We start from the raw sequence: 21,442 nt of genomic DNA on the forward strand, positions 1-21,442 counted from the left end.
TTTCCTTCATGACTTATTTCTCTGAACCCACAGCATCTAGCATCCCATGGCATAGGTATTCAACAAATGTTTAGTGGTGATCACAGCTTACAAGTTCTGGGTAACACAGTCAGAGGTGTGTTATTAGGCTCAGTCATGTGCTGACTGAACCCTAGAGACCTGTGGGTCCAGTCTGTGGGGAGCGGGAGAGGGAAGGGTAAGAATTGCGGTCCAGTCCGATAGAGCTCAGAACAGGGAGGAGGAAGGGCTTTTCAGGCTATGATGAGTTGAGTCAGTAGTTGTGTCTTCAAATGTCATTAATTAGATGCCCAAATACAAATGGGTTTTGCTTTTTCTGTACCACTGCTCCTATCCATGAGCCAAAGTAAATCAGAGTATCTGAAAACTCCAAGAGTTAACTAGTAAAGTACAATGAATAAAAAACCCAGTTCTCACCTACTAAGAGGCCCCCATTTGAACCTCCATTAATAGTCAGCCTCTTGGGAGACGTGTACCCTTCCTTGATAAGATATTCAGCAGCACACTGGAAGTCATCAAAGCAGTTTTGTTTGTTGGCCAGGATACCACCTACAATGTGCCAAAGTGAAAGATAGTTAATTAACAAAACAGAAAAAAAAAAAATCACATTTTAACCTAAGGGGAATTCAAATGATGATAGGGCATAGTTTCAACTACTGATCAACTTAAACACAATGGACTACCACTACATTTAGAAAAATGCCTCAACTTAAATTTTGTTACGCATTGTGGAGATCCATCATCAGTGCCACAACTGCTAATCCATATGGTGCCTTTGTATTTTTCTAAAAAGGCAAGTGCCCCAAAGGGAAGAGATGATCTGTTATGATGTCAGACAACCATGAGAATGAAAATGTGAAAGCATGTCAACAAAAAGAACCTGTGTCTTGGGAGGAGCTGGACTCAAAACTGACCCAAGACCCAGAGCAGAGTCCAGTCCTCGAGTTCCACACAGCACGTTCCAATGGGGATGAGTGCACTGCCCCCTCCCTAGGAAGATGAAAGTGCTCTGCACGGACTTCCCTGGTGGTGCAGTGGTTAAGAATCTGCCTGCCAGTTCAGGGGACATGGGTTCGATCCCTGGCCCAGGAAGATCCCACATGCCGCAGAGCAACTAAGCCCGTGCGCCACAGCTACTGAGCTTGCGCTCTAGAGCCCAAGCCACAACTACTGAAGTCTGCACTCCGCAACAAGAGAAGCCACCGCAATGAGCAGCCTGCACACCGCAACGAAGGGTAGCCCCTCCTCACCAGAACTAGAGAAAAGCCCGTGCGCAGCAACGAAGACTCAACGCAGCCAAAAATAAAATTAATTAATTAATTTAAAAAAAAAAAGAAAGTGCTCTGTGCAAAGAGGTGCACTTCTCACCCCTCCTCTCTGCCGGAGTCTGAGGTGGGGACGTGATTACGAGAAGGGAGCTCTCTGACTTTGCCCACGGGCACTTAAAGAACTTAGGTAAATTAGGTGGGGACGTGGTGCTGCGCAGAGCAGCCCATTAGTTTCTCTAAGCTTGAATGAAGAGGATCTCAAGCATCTCCTCAGAGAATATGGGCTTTCTCATCTAGAAGCCATTCCAGTGTAGAGCCAAACAAAGAAACTACTTAAAGAGGGGAACATTTGTAAGGCCTTGTAATATCCAAAAGTAAAGGCCAAAAGTCAAAGTCATGCCCGCAAAGGAACGGATGTCTGAAATAACTGCCGATGAAATGAACAAAAAGCAGACATAGATCTAATTAGATATTTGAGATTAACCATTTTTGCAGAAATTCAATTAAAGATGAAGCAGCGCTACTGAAGAAATTTTTTCAGAAGAAATTTTTTCATATCAAAACATATTATTAAGATTTTAATAAGAAAGTATTGGTGAATTAAGATGGCTAGGATTACTTCGTTTCCAGGAATAATACTATTTTGAAGAGCATTAAATTCTAAACTCAATTAACAGAATGAAATCTAGATTTATCGAGGTTCAGTATGCTAGGGTCTAACTAGAAAAGTTCCATTTCAGGCCCTTTCACTGCCTAAATTAGGAGAAAGTTTAATGATCAGTCTAAACAGAGGTAATCAACTTTTAGCTTCAGTAAAGCTACAAATTCCCCCACCCCCCAAGACTTCTGGATAATAACTTGGTTATAATTAATACAGAGATGAGAGAGTTGACCAAGACCAAGGGCACTCTTCCCTACCAGAGCATGGTGGACACCTGAGGACCAGAGGAATTCTATGGCGAAGAACTTGGGTTCTTTGAAGAGAAGGCCGCTGGGTCAGGAGTCCGTGCAGGTGGGTGTTTAAGTGTGTACATTAAACATTTTTAACCAGGAAATTGGGTGAGTCGAGGGGTCCAGACTTAGCATATGGATTTGGGATGTACATCCAACATAAGGTGTGTAGAGAGTTTACTTTTATTCCCCCTTTCTTAGTCATCTCTTAATATCACAGTAAGATATCACTATGATTTTAGTGTAATTAAACTCTAATATCAGGTCCAAGTCAAAATTATACAATGAATTCTATGCTGTTTCAAATACAGTGACAATCAATAAAGCCTTCAAGGATGACACCTGGCAGCAGCTGGCCCAACGATGGCTGGCAGGCTGGGGGCCCATGTGTTCATTAGGGACACTCACTCTTGCTAAGATGCTCAAATAGTTTGCTGTCTGACATCAGTCCTTGGGGTCCATGCTGAAGACCGAGGATTTAGGCTTGGGCCTTTCCTGCCTCCCGACGTCTAACAGGTACTTATGAAAAAAGCTCTTTACAGATCTACCCTCATCTTTGCTGATCTGATCGATGCAGAAAACCAGAGCCTTGGCCTTAGGAGGTAGAGAAGGACAAGTGGGTGTACGGATCCAAAGGGTGGTCTCGGATGCTCCTGCTGCGGGAGAAGAGCCTCCTCGCCACGTGCTGCTGGCCAAGCCTGAGCCCTGGGGGCCGCCCTCGTGCCTGCAGACTGTCCTACACAGGACGCCTGATGTTGAGAGGGGAGAAGCAGGGAGCCGGTGGGAGGGAAGGGGCTTCGCACACCCTCCTCCCACAAACACAGGAATAAGGTAAGGGAAGAATATCTTCTTCAAGTTATTGGTTATGCATTCCAGATACACAAAAGCCTGGGAGACGGGGTGTGCTCCATATAGAGAGAAAAGGAAGAGATGGGGCTTTAAAAATAAAGATTGCCATAATTTTTTTTTTAAAGAATGATAATCTGGGGAATAAAGTTGAATATAGGAGCAGTTTCCTCAATCAACTAGAATACATGCTTCAGGAGGCCAGAGAACAGGGACTGAACCGTTAAAACCAGAAAAGAAAAATGACTGTGTTCTTGTGTTTATCTAGCACGTGCAGGTTTTATTAGAGTCCCAGCAGCAACACTAGGAGGATGCTATTTCTTAGCAACGTTGGGAAGATCAGAGAAAACAAGCAAAAGATGCCCGAACTGGGACTAGGAAAGCTCTGTTTTAGAGTGCTCTTTTCTTTTAAGAGAAAATGGCCTGTTTTTGCAGTCTGTTTTGAGATAGCCAATAATGCTAAACAGTAAAAGCCAGGCTAACAGGAGAAGGAGACACAGTAAATACCAAAAGTATCCCCCAGACTCACTTCTGACAGTGATAGATAAAAATGTACCCTATACATTGCTAAAAAAAAAAAAACAAAAAACTGATTATGGTATGTAGGAGATGCTTCTGAAAAAGGTGTCCTTCATTAAAATAGACTGCAAAGGAAAATAAACTGAAAAGACTGAGCTGTTTAAATTGAAAGGGGGAATGGTGTCTGCAATGTGTTTGGAAGCATCCTTTTCTGCCCCTAATCCCCTCGGCTTGGGCTATGCCATATTTGCGTTTCTGCAGAGAAAATACTTCACCTTTATGCCATGTCTCTCCGTACTCCCCACCTCCTCTGATGTTGGCCACTGCAAGGACACCACCCATGTGTCTCACAAAGATGAGCCTGGACACACTGAGAAATGGTAAAAACAGTTAACCTGCCACTACCTGTGCCCAGTGAGGGCTGCTGTCCTCCTCCACCACACCTGCACCCGCCCACATAGCCCTGAAGATGCTCCACACGTGCTGTCATCTACATGGAAGCCCAGTACTTTTACATTGCTCGGTTTAAGTGAAATGTTCTAACTTCTGACTAGTGATTAACTGCAAAGCTCATACATTTTCAGGAGCATTCAGTATACCTCATTTTAAACAACTGTCTTGGCAACCAAAATACTGCCACCCACGTGACACAGCCCTGGTATGAATGGTGCTGTGCTTGTTACACACCCGGTAAAAGCCCCTGCTACCATCTCTCCCAGTATCTCTCTCCAAATTGTTCAAGTTGGAAAAAAGAAAGTTCCTTCTGAAATATGAATTTTAAACAGATTTTACAGAAATTTAGACGTCAAAACTACGTGTGAGAGAGGCAGAGGAGATCAGGCACACGGACCAGAAAATAAGAACGGAGTGCCCAGGGCTAGAGAATGTTTTCTAGAAATAAACAGAAGAAACTATAGCACAAAGCTTCTTTAGAGAGTTTGGATTTTATGTTTCTTCCTTCTCGTTCCACTCTGACCCTAACAGTACTGAGTGAGGTTATTTTTCTGTTTGCTGTTAACTAAAATTAATTTTGCTTTTAGAACTATGTCTGAAATTTATTCACTCTTCCTTTTAGTAACTGGGGAAACTGTGGGCTTCTGCAACCTGAGGCTCAAGATGGTCTGGCTGCTAATTTCCTGGATGTTGAAGGTCAGAGGAAAGGAGAGTTTGAGGTAGGTAATCAAACCATACACCCATGTGGTCCTCTCTTCAACATTTTTCCTATACCTCGGATGGTCTCTACTGAAACTACCAGCATATCCTCTGGTTCAGGGAAGAAAATGGTGTAAGGACACTTCCTTACTCGTCTCACTTCTCAACACAGAGCAAGGCTTAACGAATACTCGTTGCACAAATGAACAAAGGTAAGATCTGCTCAGGAATCAGTGTTGTTTTGATCCAGGTTCCCCCGTGGGGACCAAGGGGATGGGGCTCCGGTGCAGAGGCAGTAGACCAGTCTCTGGTTTCTCCTCACTGTCCGGAGAAGATCAGATGCACGCTGAAGTTCCGAGGTGCCACGCTTACCTGTAGTTGGGTGTGATAGATATGTTGAAGCCGCCGTAGCCATATAGGAAAGCGGGATGAGAGGCATCCAATTTTATGCCCTTTTTATGCACGATGAACATTGGAATCTTTGTACCATCCTTGCTAGGGTAGAAAATCTAGAACAAAAGAAAGCAGAACAGCTAGATTTAGCATTCCTGAGTAAACACTTGCATGCTTCTACATGGGGAACAGTCAGGTAGTAAATGCTTCAAGCTGTTGAGCAGCACAGTGAAAACCCAGCACCACTAAGGGGCTAGTTGATGGTGAAGCATATTTCAGTTTTTATGGAGACAGTGTGGAGTAGTGAATACAGGGAGACTTGACTTTGAATACTTCTTCCACTCTCAGAAGCTAGGTGACCCCTGGCAAGTCTGTCCTCGCTCAGCTTTAGTTTCTTTTGTTTTTTTTTTGCGGTACACGGGCCTCTCACTGTTGTGGCCTCTCCCGTTGGGGAGCACAGGCTCCGGACGTGCAGGCCCAGCGGCCATGGCTCACGGGCCCAGGTGCTCCGCGGCATGTGGGATCTTCCCGGACCGGGGCACGAACCCGTGTCCCCTGCATCGGCAGGCGGACTCTCAGCCACTGCGCCACCAGGGGAAGCCCCTCAGCTTTAGTTCTTTATCCCTAAAATGTGGCTACCGTGCCCACCTCTTAGGGTCTCCACGAGGCCCATATAAGAGAACAGGCATTCAGCTCTCTGCTCCCGAGCACCCCTCCCAGCAGTGGAAACTCAGATTTGGCTCTTCTGCCAAACAATCCAATCTAGGAAGACTGTTTTTCTAGGAAAGACATTTCATATTCAACTTCCTCTCTAAATGTTAAGACACTCAACCCCTCTTCATTTTCCTAGGTTCAACTATTAATTAAATGTTAGCAACAACAAAACGTATGTTAGCTTTAGAGAGTAGATAAGGAGCAACATAGAAATCCTATTGTTTCTGATTAAACAAAGACATTTTCTCCAGGATTGATAATTAAGGCTCATCAAACCTTCCTGAATCTGGTAAGTTCAGTTCACATTTCTAGATTCAGTACTTTTTGGATAAAAGGAATAAGAGAAAAAGGATTAGAAAGAGAACATGAAATGTTATTCAAATGGTAAGCCACAGAATAAGCACCAAGTCACCCAAACCTGATAATGGCTTCTTCCAGACAGACAATCTGTAAATAGCTTTCTCTGGTCAAACGTGGCATCTTTATCCCAAATGACACCTGGAAAGTGCCCCAGCTTAGAAATGTCTTGCTGACCTCACACGTCACAGTCAGGGACATAAACCTCTACAGGTAGTGTGACTCGGAGCCATATTCTATCCAAAGCTTTTTAAGGTAGCAGTTCTATCGTGGAAAGTGTCCACAAAGTCCTTGGGAATAAACAGTGGGGGGCGGGCAGGGGAGAGGGGGGGAGGCGAGGCAGATTTGGAGCAAGGCACTACATGGCCATCATTAATGCCTGCGAGTCTGGTCGTTTTTTGAAACCTACCAAGGAACAGTATAACAAGCATTTGCTTCTGACTTTGGAGAGAAACACTGAGATATATGTAAAGTTGACTGTTTAGGAATTATGAGAATACATGGCAGAGTTCAAAGTTATCAGAGGAGACAGGGTTTTAGTTAGAGTTATTTAGTGCCGGTTAGGAGCCACTAATAGAGCGTTAACTGTGCGGGCGGTACAAGCAAATGCAGAGTAAGAGGTACAGGCGACGGCTGGGGCTAATGAGCTAAAACCCAGGCCCTCAGGTAGGCGCGTTCTAACCACAGAGGAGACTGTGGGGGCGGCTGGGCAGGGGAGCAAACTGTCTCACACGATTCTGCCCTAACTGAATCATCTGCTTAAAAAATAGCGTCGTCCCCCCCCCCCCCACCCCGCTACCTCCCGACTTCCCACCTATCCTCAAATCCCAGCCCCGGCACCTAATCCCTCTCCAGCCCGGCTGAGCCCTCCTCAGGCAACTCCCCTTCTGCGTCCTACTCTTCACCCGGTCAGCTGGACTGGTGCACTTCTGTCCCTACTAAGCTGACCCTCAGAGCCTCCTGTTTGCAAAGTGCTCTGTCTTCTTGCTTCGGGGCAACGTGGCTTCCTCCTCTGGCACTGCTTTGCTTGCTACCACCACCTGTAGGATTTCCAGTGCCTGCACCTTGGTCTGCAATGCTCCCATCTGGCTCCAGGACAGAGAGGTATCCTTGTGGAATACAGTCAAAAGCACAAAGGCCCCCTTATGCCCATAGCTGCAAAAATACACCCAAGTTTTAAGTTGGTATAGTTGAGATGTTAAAATAACACCACCGTGAACGCTGTCCAGAAGTGAAAGGACACTGTGAGCGTGACTACGATAGAATCATCTTCAGGACAACTCCTTAAAAGAAGGCTATTTCAGACTTGAAATAAACATACACACTTAACATATATAAAGACTTTATCAAATCTCCATATATACGCACAGAGCAGTGTTTACGCCACTTCCATTGATCGAGTGGCAACTGATGGCAATAAACCTTAACCTGCCCGCAACAGACGGGCTCCTGGGTCTTTTGATACCTATGGAAGGAATCCATGTGGACAGTTTGGAAACAGACATTAAAAATAGCCCAGCTAGTTCCCATTATGCTCTTTCCATTCCTTTGACTTTACTGAAACTTGATTTCCTCTTGAAGCCACTTCTTCAAGACTTTTCTTTGAGAGGCTTTGTGGGTAAGTAAGTTTCTTTCTAGATTTGCCTGGTAAGGAAGAAAAGTCAGCACACTCCTTGTTTCCACTTGCTTCCCAAACGTGGCCAAACCAAAAAGCTCCACTTCATAATCTACACTAGTGGTTCTTGAACCTTATGGGTTGGGCCTAAGCATCTGTGATAAACATGTTAACGATGCAGTTTCCTAGGCTTCATTCCCAGAAATTCTGATCCCACAAGTATGAGGTGGATGACCAAACCTTCAGATTTAGCACATCTCCTAGCTGTTTCCATTGTTTTCCATTTTCTTCCATTCCCAACACCACCCATTTGCATCCCCTACTCTTTGTATCTGGCCTTTCCTATCTGCATGGGGGCCACCTGCTTGGAGTTCTGGAAAAACCTTCTGCCAACTTCACTCAACCCTCTGAACCCCAGAGAAAGGAGGATCATTCATTGCTTACTAAGTCCACTACTACCACACTCTTCTGATTACCACAACGTTTTCTTTTTGTATTGTCTCCCTTTCCTTGGCGTACAAACAGACTCAAATTTCTCCTATCCTACATAACAACAACAACAACGCCCCCAATCTTTTGTACCGCCAGGCCTGTCCCTCAAACTAAATTTCCACCTCCTGCTTCCTTCCCGATCAAACATATCCACAGTAACCTACACCCACAGCTCACACTTGCCTGCCTCGTTCAGTCCTATCCTCACCACTGCCCTTTCAAAGGGCAGTGATGAATTTTCTTGTCTTTGCCCCTCCATCCCTACCTCTACCCTGGTGGTATAGATCCTTCCAAACTTTTCCGCATGCTTATAGGGACACATCTGTTTACACGTATTCACATACACAGGTTATTATTAAAAGGCAATACACAGAATCAGGCCAATATTGGGATAAAACTTAGTCGGCTTCTCCCCACTCAGCTACCTAATGTGGGATTCCTTCCAGGTAAAGATACCCAGATTTACCTCATTTAACAAAGTGGCTGCCTCGTACTTCATCGTATGAAAGTACAAAAACTTTTTTTTTTTTTTTTTTGCGGTACGCGGGCCTCTCACTGTTGTGGCCTCTCCTGCCGTGGAGCACAGGCTCCGGATGCGCAGGCCCAGCGGCCATGGCTCACGGGCCCAGCCGCTCCGCGGCACGTGGGATCCTTCTGGACCGGGGCACGAACCCATGTCCCCTGCATCGGCAGGCGGACTCTCAACCACTGCGCCACCAAGGAAGCCCGAAAGTACACAAACTTATTTAACTATTTGCTCACCAAAGGCTATTCAGACTACTCTTTTTCTGTTATCAACAATGATTGATGGAATAAATCCCTTTTACACAAATCTTATATACTCATGCCATGATTTCTATAGGGTATGTTCTTAGACATGAGATTGCTAAATCAAAGTGTATGTGCATTTAAAAATTCAACAGAGGCGTTAGAGCCAAGATGGCAAATAGGAGGATGTGGAGTTCACCTCTCCCCACAAGTACATCAAGAACACATCTACAAATGAAACGATTCTCACAGAGCACCTGCTGAACACTAGCAGAGGACCTCAGACACCTAAAAGGACAAGAAAAATCCCCACACAACTGGGTAGGATGAAAGAAAGAGAAAAAAGAGGAAGAAAAAAGAGGAAACGGGATGTGACCTGCACCCCTGGCGGGGGGGAGCTATAGGAGAGGAAAGGTTCCTGCACTCAGGGAAGCCCCCTCACCGGTGGCAGGGGGATCAGCTGGGACAGAGAGGGAGCTTCTGGGATTCGGAGGAGTGCAGGAAGCAGTCTGTGGCAGGCAAGACAGAGTAAGACCCACGTGGATGGTCCGTACTGTACAGATGGCCAAAAAGCACATGAAAAGATGCTCAACATCACTAATTATTAGAGAACTGCAAATCAGAACTACAATGAGGTATCCACCTCATTGGTAGGAATGTAAATTGGTACAACCATCATGGAGAACAGTATGGAGGTTCCTTAAAAAACTAAAAACAGAGTACCATATGACCCAGTAATCGCACTCCTGGGCATATTATCTGGAGAAAACCATAATTCGAAAAGATACGTGCACCCCAAAGTTCACTGCAACACTATTTACAATAGCTAGGACATGGAAGCAACTTAAGTGCCCATTGACAGAGGAATGGATAAAGAAGATGTGCCACATATATACAATGAAATATTACTCAGCCGTGAAAACGAATGAAATAATGCCATCTGCAGCAACACGGATGGACCAAGAGATTGTCACACTGAGTGAGAGCAGACAGAGAAGGACAAATATACTATGGCTTGTATGTGAAATCTAAAGAAATGGTACAAATGAACTTATTTATAAATAAAAATAGAGTTACAGATGTAGAAAACAATCTTATGGTTACGGGGGGAAACAGGGAGGAGGGATCAATTGGGAGATTGGGAATGACGTATGCACACTACGATATATAAAATAGATAATGAATAAGGACCTACTGTCTAGCACAGGGAACTACTCAATACTATGTAATGACATATGGGAAAATCTAAAAAAGGGTGGTTATGTGTATAACTGATTGACTGTGCTACACAGCAGAAAGTAACATTGTAAATCAACTCCACTCCAATAAAAACATTCAGTAGATTCTGACAAATAATTCTCTAAGAATGGTGTATCAACTTAAGCTCCTAATGACAATATTACCCAAGTATCAATTTCTTATTAGCAGTGGGCATTAAGATGGATTTTAATTTCTGCTAGTGTAATAGGCAAACATTACCATCTCACCAGTTTTAAGACTCAGTTTTTAAATTAGCAAAGATTTTCATCTGTTAATTGGTCATTTTGTATCTCTTCCTCAGAAAACAAAGTGTGCCCACGCTTTCAGTGTGTTTTACCTTTCTGATTAGTTAACAGAAACTCTTCTTACATTAAGGACATTTACCTTTCTTTCTGTCATATATTTTGTTTGTATTTCCTCCCAGCCTGTTTTTAAACTTTCTTTGCGGTATCTTGAATATATTTACATAGCACATATACAGATAGGACTCCCTCACCCCAAGTTGTAAAAATATTTGTCTATATTTTCATTTTGAATTTTTACATTTATGGTTATCCAAATGAAGTTTCTTTTTACATATGATCTGGTATCTAACTACTTTTCCCCAAATAGCCAACTATTATACACCATTTACTAAAGAATCATTCTTTTTCCCATTTTTCAGAAATGCCATTTTTGAATTGGTTTCTTCCCAGGCCTCATCTGTTTCGATCCCTATCTCGCAGCTGCTTCTTTGGCTTCCTGGGTGCAGTATTTCTCTAATTCTCTTTCAACCTTCCTAACTGATCCCATTACTAGCTCTTCTTCCTGCTGCCAAATGCTACTGTTTTGCAGTTTTCTATACTGGGTCTTCTCTTTTCTCTCTGCAAATGCCCCATTTGCCATCTCAGAGAGTTCCAATAAACTACTCCGTGCTAAGGACCTTCACGCCCACATTTGCAGGTCCCTGTTGAGGGGCTGGTTAGAAAGGCCCTCAGGTTGCTCCACTCTGAGGGCTGTGATGTCACACGGTGGGTGGCCCGTCTACATCTGCAAGCCAACGTGCTCTAGGTGTACCTTGTACAGGCTCCCTTACTTCACTCTCTCCTCAGCCACCCAACTGCCAACTCTCAGAATCACATCTTGTGCCAAGGACCCCACGCCCAGGCATCACTCGGCCACTTCAATTCTCAGGCCTCTCCTCGCGCATGTGTGCTGGTGACCCTGCTCAGGACTCTCTGCCACACTAGCCTCAAACCCACCTGGTCTCCCTGACTCCTCTCACTGGCTAAAGTGAAGCGGTGGTAGGAGCAGTGGCGCCTCAAACTATTATTAGTAACACACAACAACCATAATATATTTTATCTATTTATATGATACAGAAGCCGTTACTGCTTGATGAGGAGGTGACTGCTGAAGCTTGAACCCATGGGCTGTTTTCAATAGTTTATTGCTACACCGCCACCCAGGTTCAAGCTAAAAAGCAAAAAGACTTTTCGCCCTCGTAATTGTGACCAATTGAGAGCGAGCTGACAATACACATCCGTTCATTTTGAGTGTCCACTGTGGGCACAGACCTTTGATGGGATGCCAAAGCCTTTATTGGGACCCTTAACGGACAGGACAACAAAGTGCTCCCACGGGATCCAGCAGGCACCCACTTGAGTAACAGAAAAAGTCTGTCCGTCATCTAGGTCCAACAGCTCATCATGTGAGGCTGACGGGCCCCGTCTACCCCATTCCTGTCAGCAGCAGAGCAAACGGTCCGTGCGATAGGTCCAGTCCAACCAGGAGCCTATGACACCAGTGTCAGCACCAGGTCTTTCCCCCGGCACGCCCGTCCACCTTCACCGACACAAGCACCACCGAAGAATTTAAGACAGCGCGTCTTTGGAAGCACCCGTGAGACCACATGAGAGGGACTATTTTATCGTGTTTTGATATGCAACCTTCATCAGGGACACCACAGATGAAAAATAAACATCACGACGGCGATTCAAAGCCTCAGTTAGTTCTAGACATTACTAAGCCAACCAGATTGATCAAACACTGACTTTAGAATGTTTCCTGCCTTAATTCCGTGTTCCTCCCCTTTAAAACTTAGGTACTTCATTTTGTAGACTCTCACAGCAGCATAACAATGTTAGTCCACATTCAGCACAACAAGGCGATCAGGAAGCACACCCTCTGGGAAGCCCACGCTGTATCTCCATAGAGGACAGAGATGGGTATTTTCAAGTAGTTGTGTGACTGGTTCCACCTGGGAAAGAAAGCTGGTGTCAGCTCTTTCTCAGCCCTGGGGAATCAAGATGATCATCCCAAATTCTGGGTATTTAAAATGTTTCAGGGATTTCCCTGGTGGCCCAGTGGTTAAGAATCTGCCTGCCAATGCAGGGGACATGGGTTCGAGTCCTGGTCTGGGAAGAACCCACATGCCGTGGAGCAACTAAGCCCGTGTGCCACAACTACTGAGCATGTGCTCTAGAGCCTGCAAGCCACGACTACAGAGCCCACATGCCACAAATACTGAAGCCCACGCACCTAGAGACCATGCTCTGCAAGAAGACAAGCCACTGCAATGAGAAGCCTGCGAACCGCAACAGAATAGCCCCCGCTCGCTGCAACTAGAGAAAGCCCGTGTGCAGCAATGAAGACCCAATGCACAAAAAATAAAAATAAAGATACAAGGAGAGAATGTCACTCTGGGACAGATACAAGGAGAGAATGTCACTCTGGGACCTCACCTAGCTGGTCACCCTCTCTTATTTTAGAAACGAGAAACCCAAGATCCATAAAGGTAACTGCCAGGTAACGCTGCTAGCTTACATAAAATTAACACCAAGCCCCTGGTCCAGAGTTTTTTCTACCCTATTAGAAAGTAATTCACTTCAAGCTATTACTTCCTTGTAAGCATCTTTACTGGGTGTAATTATGCAAAATTTTGCAAACGTTAGAAACTTTGACATAGATTTAATATATTCTCCCCACCCCCACCCCAAGACAATGATCACTGGCCTCTAGGGCATCCAGGGGACAAGTATTCTGGCCAAGATACTACGCTTTCTTCGCTTTTTTGTTTTCGTTACCCTCTTGAAAAGGAGACTCATTCAAGCATGTCAAAAGCCATATTCCGGATACAGGAGTTATTACTTATCGTTATTTCTTAAAGCAGAATGGGTCTGCTTAGAAAGATGATCCTTCTCTAAACAGTCATCAGTGTTTCCACCTCGAGGACAGAGTATTAAAAGAATAATAAAAATCCCACTATATCCTGCCATGTCGTTCTACTAAAAAAATTCAGTTTCAATAGTATTCTTAAAAGGCACCATTCACTTCAGAAATGAAACAAAAAATGCTTGAGAGAATCATAAGAAAAACTAACCCCAACTTGATAAGTAATCAGTTTAAAGCATCTTCTAATTTTGCACATTTAAAACCATTATCCTAACGAATGACTGACCGATCCCTGATCTGCATCCTTTAAATTAAAACTCTTGAGGAAGAGAGAGAAAAGGTTTATATAAGTCCAAAATGTCAGAAATGACCATCCCTATTGTCCGCATGACTGTGCCGAGGCATCACCAAATATCAAGTGGTCTTTCTCTGGATATGCATGTATATCTGTATGCATGTCCAGCTGATCTGTATGCATGTCCAGCTGTCATGTGAATCTGGCTTCATACAGATGAAATAAAAACATCTTCCTTTATGGGCTTCCCTGGTGGCGCAGTGGTTGAGAGTCCGCCTGCCGATGCAGGGGACACGGGTTCGTGCCCCGGTCCGGGAAGATCCCACATGCCGCGGAGCGGCTGGGCCCGTGAGCCATGGCCGCTGAGCCTGCGCGTCCGGAGCCTGTGCTCCGCAACGGGAGAGGCCACAACAGTGAGAGGCCCGTGTACCGCTAAAAAAAAAAAAAAATCTTCCTTTAAAGGAAAAAAAGGAGCAAGTGAACATAACAAACCAAGGGAACATTACTGTCCTTCGAGAGAATGACATCAGTTATGAAAAGATCAGCTCTCTCTGCTGAAATGATTACTTTTCTGGAGATAATAATACATTTAGTAATAAAATCAATTTTGCTAACACATTTGAACATGTGAGACCATTTAAGTTCCCCAAACAATCTTCAGCCCCACAGTTAATCTGATTCAGACTTGGTCCTCTCTGAGGCAAACGCCAGGACTCTCGTTATCACGGGTAACAGGATGTGCTCGTCCACGCAAGGTGAAGGAAAACGGTAAAGGGCAAGCCCTTTGCAGAGAGGAATGTCTGGTGAGGGCGACTCCTGCCTAATTTTAGAGCCTGACGGGTTGAAAGGAGAATGTTCATAAAGGGCGCTGAGCTTCCCTTCCCATTAGACTTGACAGAGCCCCTTGTGTGGCCTGTGCTAAGGATGGCAGACACATGTGATGAGGAGCAGAGCTGCTCAGAAATTCCGTGCTCAATGCAAACAGGGAACAGGACATTCCATCACCCACAGAACTGGGCAGAAGGCAACCTCTGTGCCCCCATTAGCTCGTAAAACAAGTATACGAAGAACTTCGGGAGGCGCTGCACATTTCTGAGCTGTGCTTACGTTAAAAATACTAGCCTGTTTCAGATACAAGGAAGGTTGTAACCCTATCTCTTTTCTAGACTTTTAACTTTGGAGGAGCGGGGGAGAGTTTAAGGGTCACCTTTGGGCAGAAAATATAAAGGGAAGTGTTTATTTCAGATTGTTTTAGTCTGCTTTCCAAAGGATGGCTGGACATTTTTGTAACACTGGAGATTTAAAAAAACTCCTGTGGGGCACCTCAATGACAGCGAAGTCGGTCTATTTAAAAAATCTGTTTTAATTTTTGGGACATTTCTTGAGCACCAACGACGTGCTAAGTGCTATATGCATAGTCTCTGCAGAAATGCACCGGCTCTCAAAGGCTCAGCCATCTGTTCTTTGGAATAATAAACCTATTCCCAGTCTCAAACTGTGCAGCAAGAAGTGAAATAGAAAGTGGAAGGTTCTGAACATGAGGAAAGAAAGCCAGTGGTACAGACACAAGTGGAACATGGCACTTTCATGAGTTTTTAGAGTTTAGAGGTATTCATGTATTTTAAGGTAGAAAGACATAAGGGGCTATGATGAATAAATACGACTTGATTGTGAAACATAAAAGCCACCGACAGTTCCACTGCCCCGATTTCCTTGTGGTCAAGGCAAACACACAATCAGACATTTTCATAAAAGTGAAGGACCTACTTACTATATGCAGAGGTTCAGAGAAAGCAGTTTTTGTTTATTAACAGGCATTGTTTCTGAGGTGCTCTCTAAGAATGCATACATTGCCCTGTAATGAGGGTCACCACAGTGGGCTTTTAGGCTGCACGTGGAATGCACGTGTGTCTGTTTTGTTCTTCATGAAAACAGCATGATGAGTCCAACCTCAGGTCACTATGAGCCCTGCACTGTGTGCATTCAGTAAACATTTGTTTATGAATTTTTGTTGACTGAATAAATGAGTTAGAATTACATATTAAACACTCTCTTTCCGATCCCACAAATTCCTATACACCACCCAGCCTCAGTTCCTGAGGCTCAGAGTCATCTTGGATGCCTCTCACATGTCATCTTATCTAGCCCTGCCTATCCACATGGTGGCCTTGTCTCCTAACAGGACTCTTGCTTCCAATCTTTCGATACTTGTTACCAGATTAATCTCCCCGCAATCAAAAAAAATCTTCCTTTTAATCTAGGTCATTCCCCTACTGAAAACATGCAATGCCTCCCCATTTTCTACAAAATGAAGTCCACGTTTGAGACCAGCAATGGAGACTCTACTCTCCGCCTTCAACATCTGTGAATCCTTCCCAACTACCTTCTCCAGTGAAACTGCCATTTCACATCTCCAGACCCTGGTTCCCACGTCACATGCCTGAATAAAGTATGACTGAAAAGAAACAAATCATCGGCCCTTAGGAATGCACTTATTTGACTCCCATCTACTCCTACCCAATGCAGGCATCCCCAGAGCTACATCTCAGGCAGGTTCAACCTTTGCTTGGATATTTCTAGTAATGAGAAAGAAATTTACAACAAGACAAATGGCAGGTCATTTCATTTTGGAACTTCCTTAATTGTTACAAAGTTCTTCTCTACCTGAAAAAGTCAAAGTAACTGAAAATACAGGGAACAAAAGTTATCCAAGGCTCTGGAGACAGAACCTAGTAATAGTAAATTCCTATATAAGTTAACTATCGACTAAAGTTTCCATACATTTAAAAACAAATATTAAAATGCCTGCCACTTAGTTTCTATATTTTTCACAATAGAGTTTTCCTTAGTCCTTACTTTGGTCACAATATACAGTATTTATTTTACTTGATTTGTTTAAAACACTTACATAGTTTTTCCCATGTACCAAATACTACTCTAAGAGCGTTATAAATATTCCCTCATTTTAATTCACACTTTATACCATGAATACTGCCATTTTTTAGGGAAGTCACTTTGACACAGAAAAGTAACTAGTCCAAAACATATATCTCATAAGTGATAGAGTCAGGATTTGAACCTGGGCTGTCTGACTCCAGACTCCATGCTGTTAGCCCCTGTAAACAAGGGATCAGCAAATCCTCTGGCCCCTCCCCCAGGGGCTCCTCTTGAACCCTCAATGGCACAACTATTGCACCATCAGGCATCTCCCTCTTGGGGCCGTGCATCAGTTTACATCTATACCTAATACAGTGCCCAGAGGACAGTAGGCACTTAGAAAATGAATGCTGGACAAATGCGTTAGTGAATGCTCAAACTGGACCCCATGCTTCAATCAAACATAAGAAAAAGTATTTTAAGTGGCAGTTCATTAAAAGAAATCCTCAACAAAATATTACCAAACCAAATCCAACAATATATTGAATTGGAATTTATTCTAGGGAGGCAAGGATGGTTCAACACCCACAAATCAGTCAATGCGATATACCACATTAACAAAATGAAGGGTTAAAAATCTTATGCAGAAAAAGCACTTGACAAAATTCAACATGTATTTATGATAAAAACTCTCAACAAAGCAGGTATAGAGGGAACATACCTCAACATAATAAAGGCTATATACGATAAGCCTAGAGCTAACAACATACTCAATGGGGAAAAGCTGAAAGCCCTTCTCTAAGGTCAGGAACAAGACAAGGATATCCTCTCTTGCCACTAATTACTCACCACAGTATTGCAAGTCCTAGCCTGAGCAACTAGGCAAGAAAAAGGAGTAAGTATCCATATTGGAAAGGAAGAAGTAAAACTGTCACTATTTGCAGAAGACACGATATCATATATATAAAAACCCTAAAGACTCCACCAAAACATTGTTAGAACTAATCCACAAGTTCAGTAAAGGGGCAGGATACAAAATCAGTATGCAAAAATCTGTTGCATTTCTTTACACTAATAATGAACTATGAGAAAGAGAAATTAAAATCGTCCCATTTATAATTGCATCAAAAAGAATACAAGACATAGGAATAAATTTAACCAAGGAGATGAAAGACCTATATATTGAAAACTACAGGACATTAATGAAAGAAACTGAAGAAGACACAAATAAATGGAAAGACATCCCATGCTCATGGATTGGAAGAATTAATATTGTTAAAATATCCATATTTCCCAAAGCAATATCGAGATTCAATGCAATCCTTATCAAAATTGCAATGGTATTTTTCACAGAAATAGAAAAAAAAATCCTAAAATTTGTATGGATCCACAAAAGACCCTGAACAGCCAAAGCAACCTTGTGAAAGAACAAAGCTGGAGGCAATCATGTGTCCAGATTTCAAACTATATTATAAACCAAGAGTAATCAAAACACTATGGTACTGGCACGAAAACAGACACATAGATCAGTGTAACAGGATAGGGAACCCGGAAATAAACTCATGCTCATATGGTCAACTAATTTACAACAAAGGAACCAAGAATATACAATAGGGAAAGGACAGTCTCTTCAATCAATGGTGTTGGGAGAACTGGACAGCCACATGCAGAAAAATGAAAATGGACCACTATCTTCCACTATACACCAGAATTAACTCAAAATAGATTAAAGACTTGACCATAACACCTGAAACCATAAGACTCCTAGAAGAAAACATAGATGGTAAGTTTCTTGACATGGGTCTTGATGATTTTTTGAATCTGACACCAAGAGCAAAAGGAACAAAAGCAAAAATAAATAAGTGGGACTACATCAAACCAAAAAACTTCTGCAGAGCAAAGGAAACCTTCAATAAAGTGAAAAGGCAACCTACTGAATAGGGGAAAATAATCGCAAATCATGCATCTGGTAAGGGGCTACTCTCCAAAATATATAAAGAACTCATACAACTCAATAGCAAGGACCAAATAATCCAATTAAAAAATGGGCAAAAGACCTGGATAGATATTTTTTCAGAGAAGACATACAGATGGCCAACAGGTACATGAAAAGATGCTCAACACCATTAATCACCAGGGAAATGAAAATCAAAACAATGAGACAGGGCTTCCCTGGTGGTGCAGTGGTTGAGAATCTGCCTGCCAATGCAGGGGACACGGGTTCGAGCCCTGGTCTGGGAAGATCCCACATGCCGCGGAGCAACTAGGCCCGTGAGCCACAACTACTGAGCCTGCGCGTCTGGAGCCTGTGCTCCGCAACAAGAGAGGCCGCAACAGTGAGAGGCCCGCGCACTGCGATGAAGAGTAGCCCCCGCTCGCCGCAACTAGAGAAAGCCCTCGCACAGAAACGAAGACCCAACACACCCAAAAATAAATAAATAAATTTATAAAACAAAAAACAATGAGATATCACTTTACCTGTTAAAATGGCTATTATCAAAAAGACATGAAGTAACAAGTGTTGGCAAGAATGTGGAGAAAAGGGAACTCTTGTGCACTGTTGGTGGGAGTGTAAATTGGTGCAGCCACTATGGAAAATGGTGATGGAGGTTCCTCAAAAGATATTAAAAATAGAACTACCACATGATCTAGCAATTCCACTTCTGGGTATTTATCTGAAGAAAGTGAAAACACTAATTTAAAAAGATATATGTACCCCTATGTTTATTGCAGCATTATTTAAAATAGCCAAGATATGGAGACAACTAAGTGTCCATCAATAGACAAATGGATCAAAAAAATTGTGATACACACACACACAGGAATATTACTCAGCAATAAAAAGGAATGAATCCTGCCATTTGCCACAACGTGGATGGACCTGGAGGGCATTATGCTGAGTGAAATTAAGTCAGACAGAGAAAGGCACATACCATATGCTCTCTCTTATATGCGGAATCTAAGAAAACGAAACAAAAACTAAGCTCATAGATTCAGAGGACAGAGTGGCGGTTGCCAGAGGTGGGGGGTGGGAGAAATGGGTGAACTATTTTGTTTTTAGTTTAAACAAACTGAATAAAATTTTTTTAAAATCCATACAAACACAGCCATCTAGAGTCTGGCAACACAGTGCTTGTAAGCTGAAAAGTAAAAAAAATATAAATTAACTCTGATTGAGGTACTTAAGAGGCTGTATAAGCATGGATAAGGGATCCCAAACTTCCAACTTATTACTAATGAAAAATATTTAACATCTGACATTTTCCTGTGTGTAGCTGTTAATCTCTTAATTTAGCAGTGCCACGGTGGATGAGCTTTATGGCTCTTGCACTGTTTGGTTCTGGTAATTGACTCATGAGGTTGCAACTGCATCATAAACACCCAATAAGAATGCTTGAAGGGCTTCCCTGGGGGCGCAGTGGTTGAGAGTCCGCCTGCCGATGCAGGGGACACGGGTTCGTGCCCTAGGCCAGGAGGATCCCACGTGCCGCGGAGCGGCTGGGCCCGTGAGCCATGGCCGCTGGGCCTGCGCGTCCGGAGCCTGTGCTCCGCAGCGGGAGAGGCCACAGCAGTGAGAGGCCCGCGTACCGCAAAAAAATAAAAAGAATGCTTGAAATCCATTTCAAATCCTCATTAACTCACACCTACATCAGACCACTTATTTATTTTATTGCACTAGAAAAATAAAATAACCAATGTTGAAAAAACAAACTCTAGCCAGACTGTTCAGTAACAGAACAGAAGAGAACTTTGCAGCTTAACCATTTGTGGCTGGCCGTTATGCATTCTTAAGAGTGTGAACTATTAAAGAGAGACAGATGTTAAAAGAGGAGAAAGGGGAGCGGTGTTTCTGCAGTCAAGCAGTTTGCAGCCGTGGGGTGGGGGATGGAATAACCTGCACAAAGCCAAGGGTGGCCCCGAATCAAGGACAGCATTGACAAAAGCCCCCGAACCAGGAAGCTGGCACAACTGTCCAAGTGCCACTTTTCATTTGTACCTCCAAGGGGAAACTGAGATGCAGCAAAACACTGCGAGAAGCAAATGCACACAAAATAATTTTGCTATAGAAAAATGAATGCCTGGAATACCGAAAAGGTGAATTTGCAAGTAAAATTCACAGGCACAAAGACATTCATGTGGGTTTCTGTTGGACACATCCAACGCTGCTATTACCCTCTGATCTACTTCTACCTAGAGTCTCTCAGACAATACAAATGCAAACCATCAAAATAGACCCCTCAGGTGAGTAAGAGGCAAAACAAGAAACCCACCATAGATGATTTCATGTTGCTTAAAAAACAATCATTAGGAAGCTCATGAGCACACAGTGCATTTCACTCCCCCACTGGGACGCATGGGGCCAGAAGTAGACTCCTGCTGGCGAGGGCAGGCTGCAAAGAGATGGTCCGTTAGAAGGGACAGAACAGAGGCTTAGAGGAGCATCACAAACAGCTACTGGGAGGCAACTCACCGCGGGGCGGAAAAGAGAACGGGGAGGGGGGGGGATGAAGGCAAATCACAAAGTTCAGAAATCCTACCGTGATTCTTCTTTGCTTCCTGTTCTAAGCTTGGCTGTGTGAATGTTTTGTATTTGTGCAGTAGAATAACAGTAGCAAAAATCTCATCAATGAAACCATATATAATTTTTTTTGATGGCTACGAAATGCCTCCCACTACCTTGTCTACCCCAGCACTATCATGGACGGACGATCTTGTCTATTCATTTAAAAATGTTTTAAAATGTGGAAATAATATACTTTTGAT

General features: G+C 43.5%; 1 protein-coding gene across 2 annotated transcripts in view; it reads right to left on the bottom strand.

Annotated features, from left to right (window-relative positions):
* The window catches only part of PREP (prolyl endopeptidase), a 136,681-nt gene that overhangs the window by 15,029 nt on the left and 100,210 nt on the right, over positions 1-21,442 (bottom strand). For both annotated transcript variants that reach the window (XM_029223820.1, XM_029223821.1), the window contains 3 exons: positions 5,127-5,263; positions 3,878-3,972; positions 436-567 (listed from right to left, as the gene is read on the bottom strand). In XM_029223820.1, coding sequence (XP_029079653.1) covers positions 436-567; positions 3,878-3,972; positions 5,127-5,263 — 364 coding nt within the window. The remainder of the gene's footprint in view (positions 1-435; positions 568-3,877; positions 3,973-5,126; positions 5,264-21,442) is intronic.

The sequence above is a fragment of the Monodon monoceros genome, unplaced genomic scaffold (genome assembly GCF_005190385.1).
Source record: "Monodon monoceros isolate NGI ecotype Baffin Bay Population unplaced genomic scaffold, NGI_Narwhal_1 Super_Scaffold_15, whole genome shotgun sequence".
Classification (NCBI taxonomy): Eukaryota; Metazoa; Chordata; class Mammalia; order Artiodactyla; family Monodontidae; genus Monodon; species Monodon monoceros.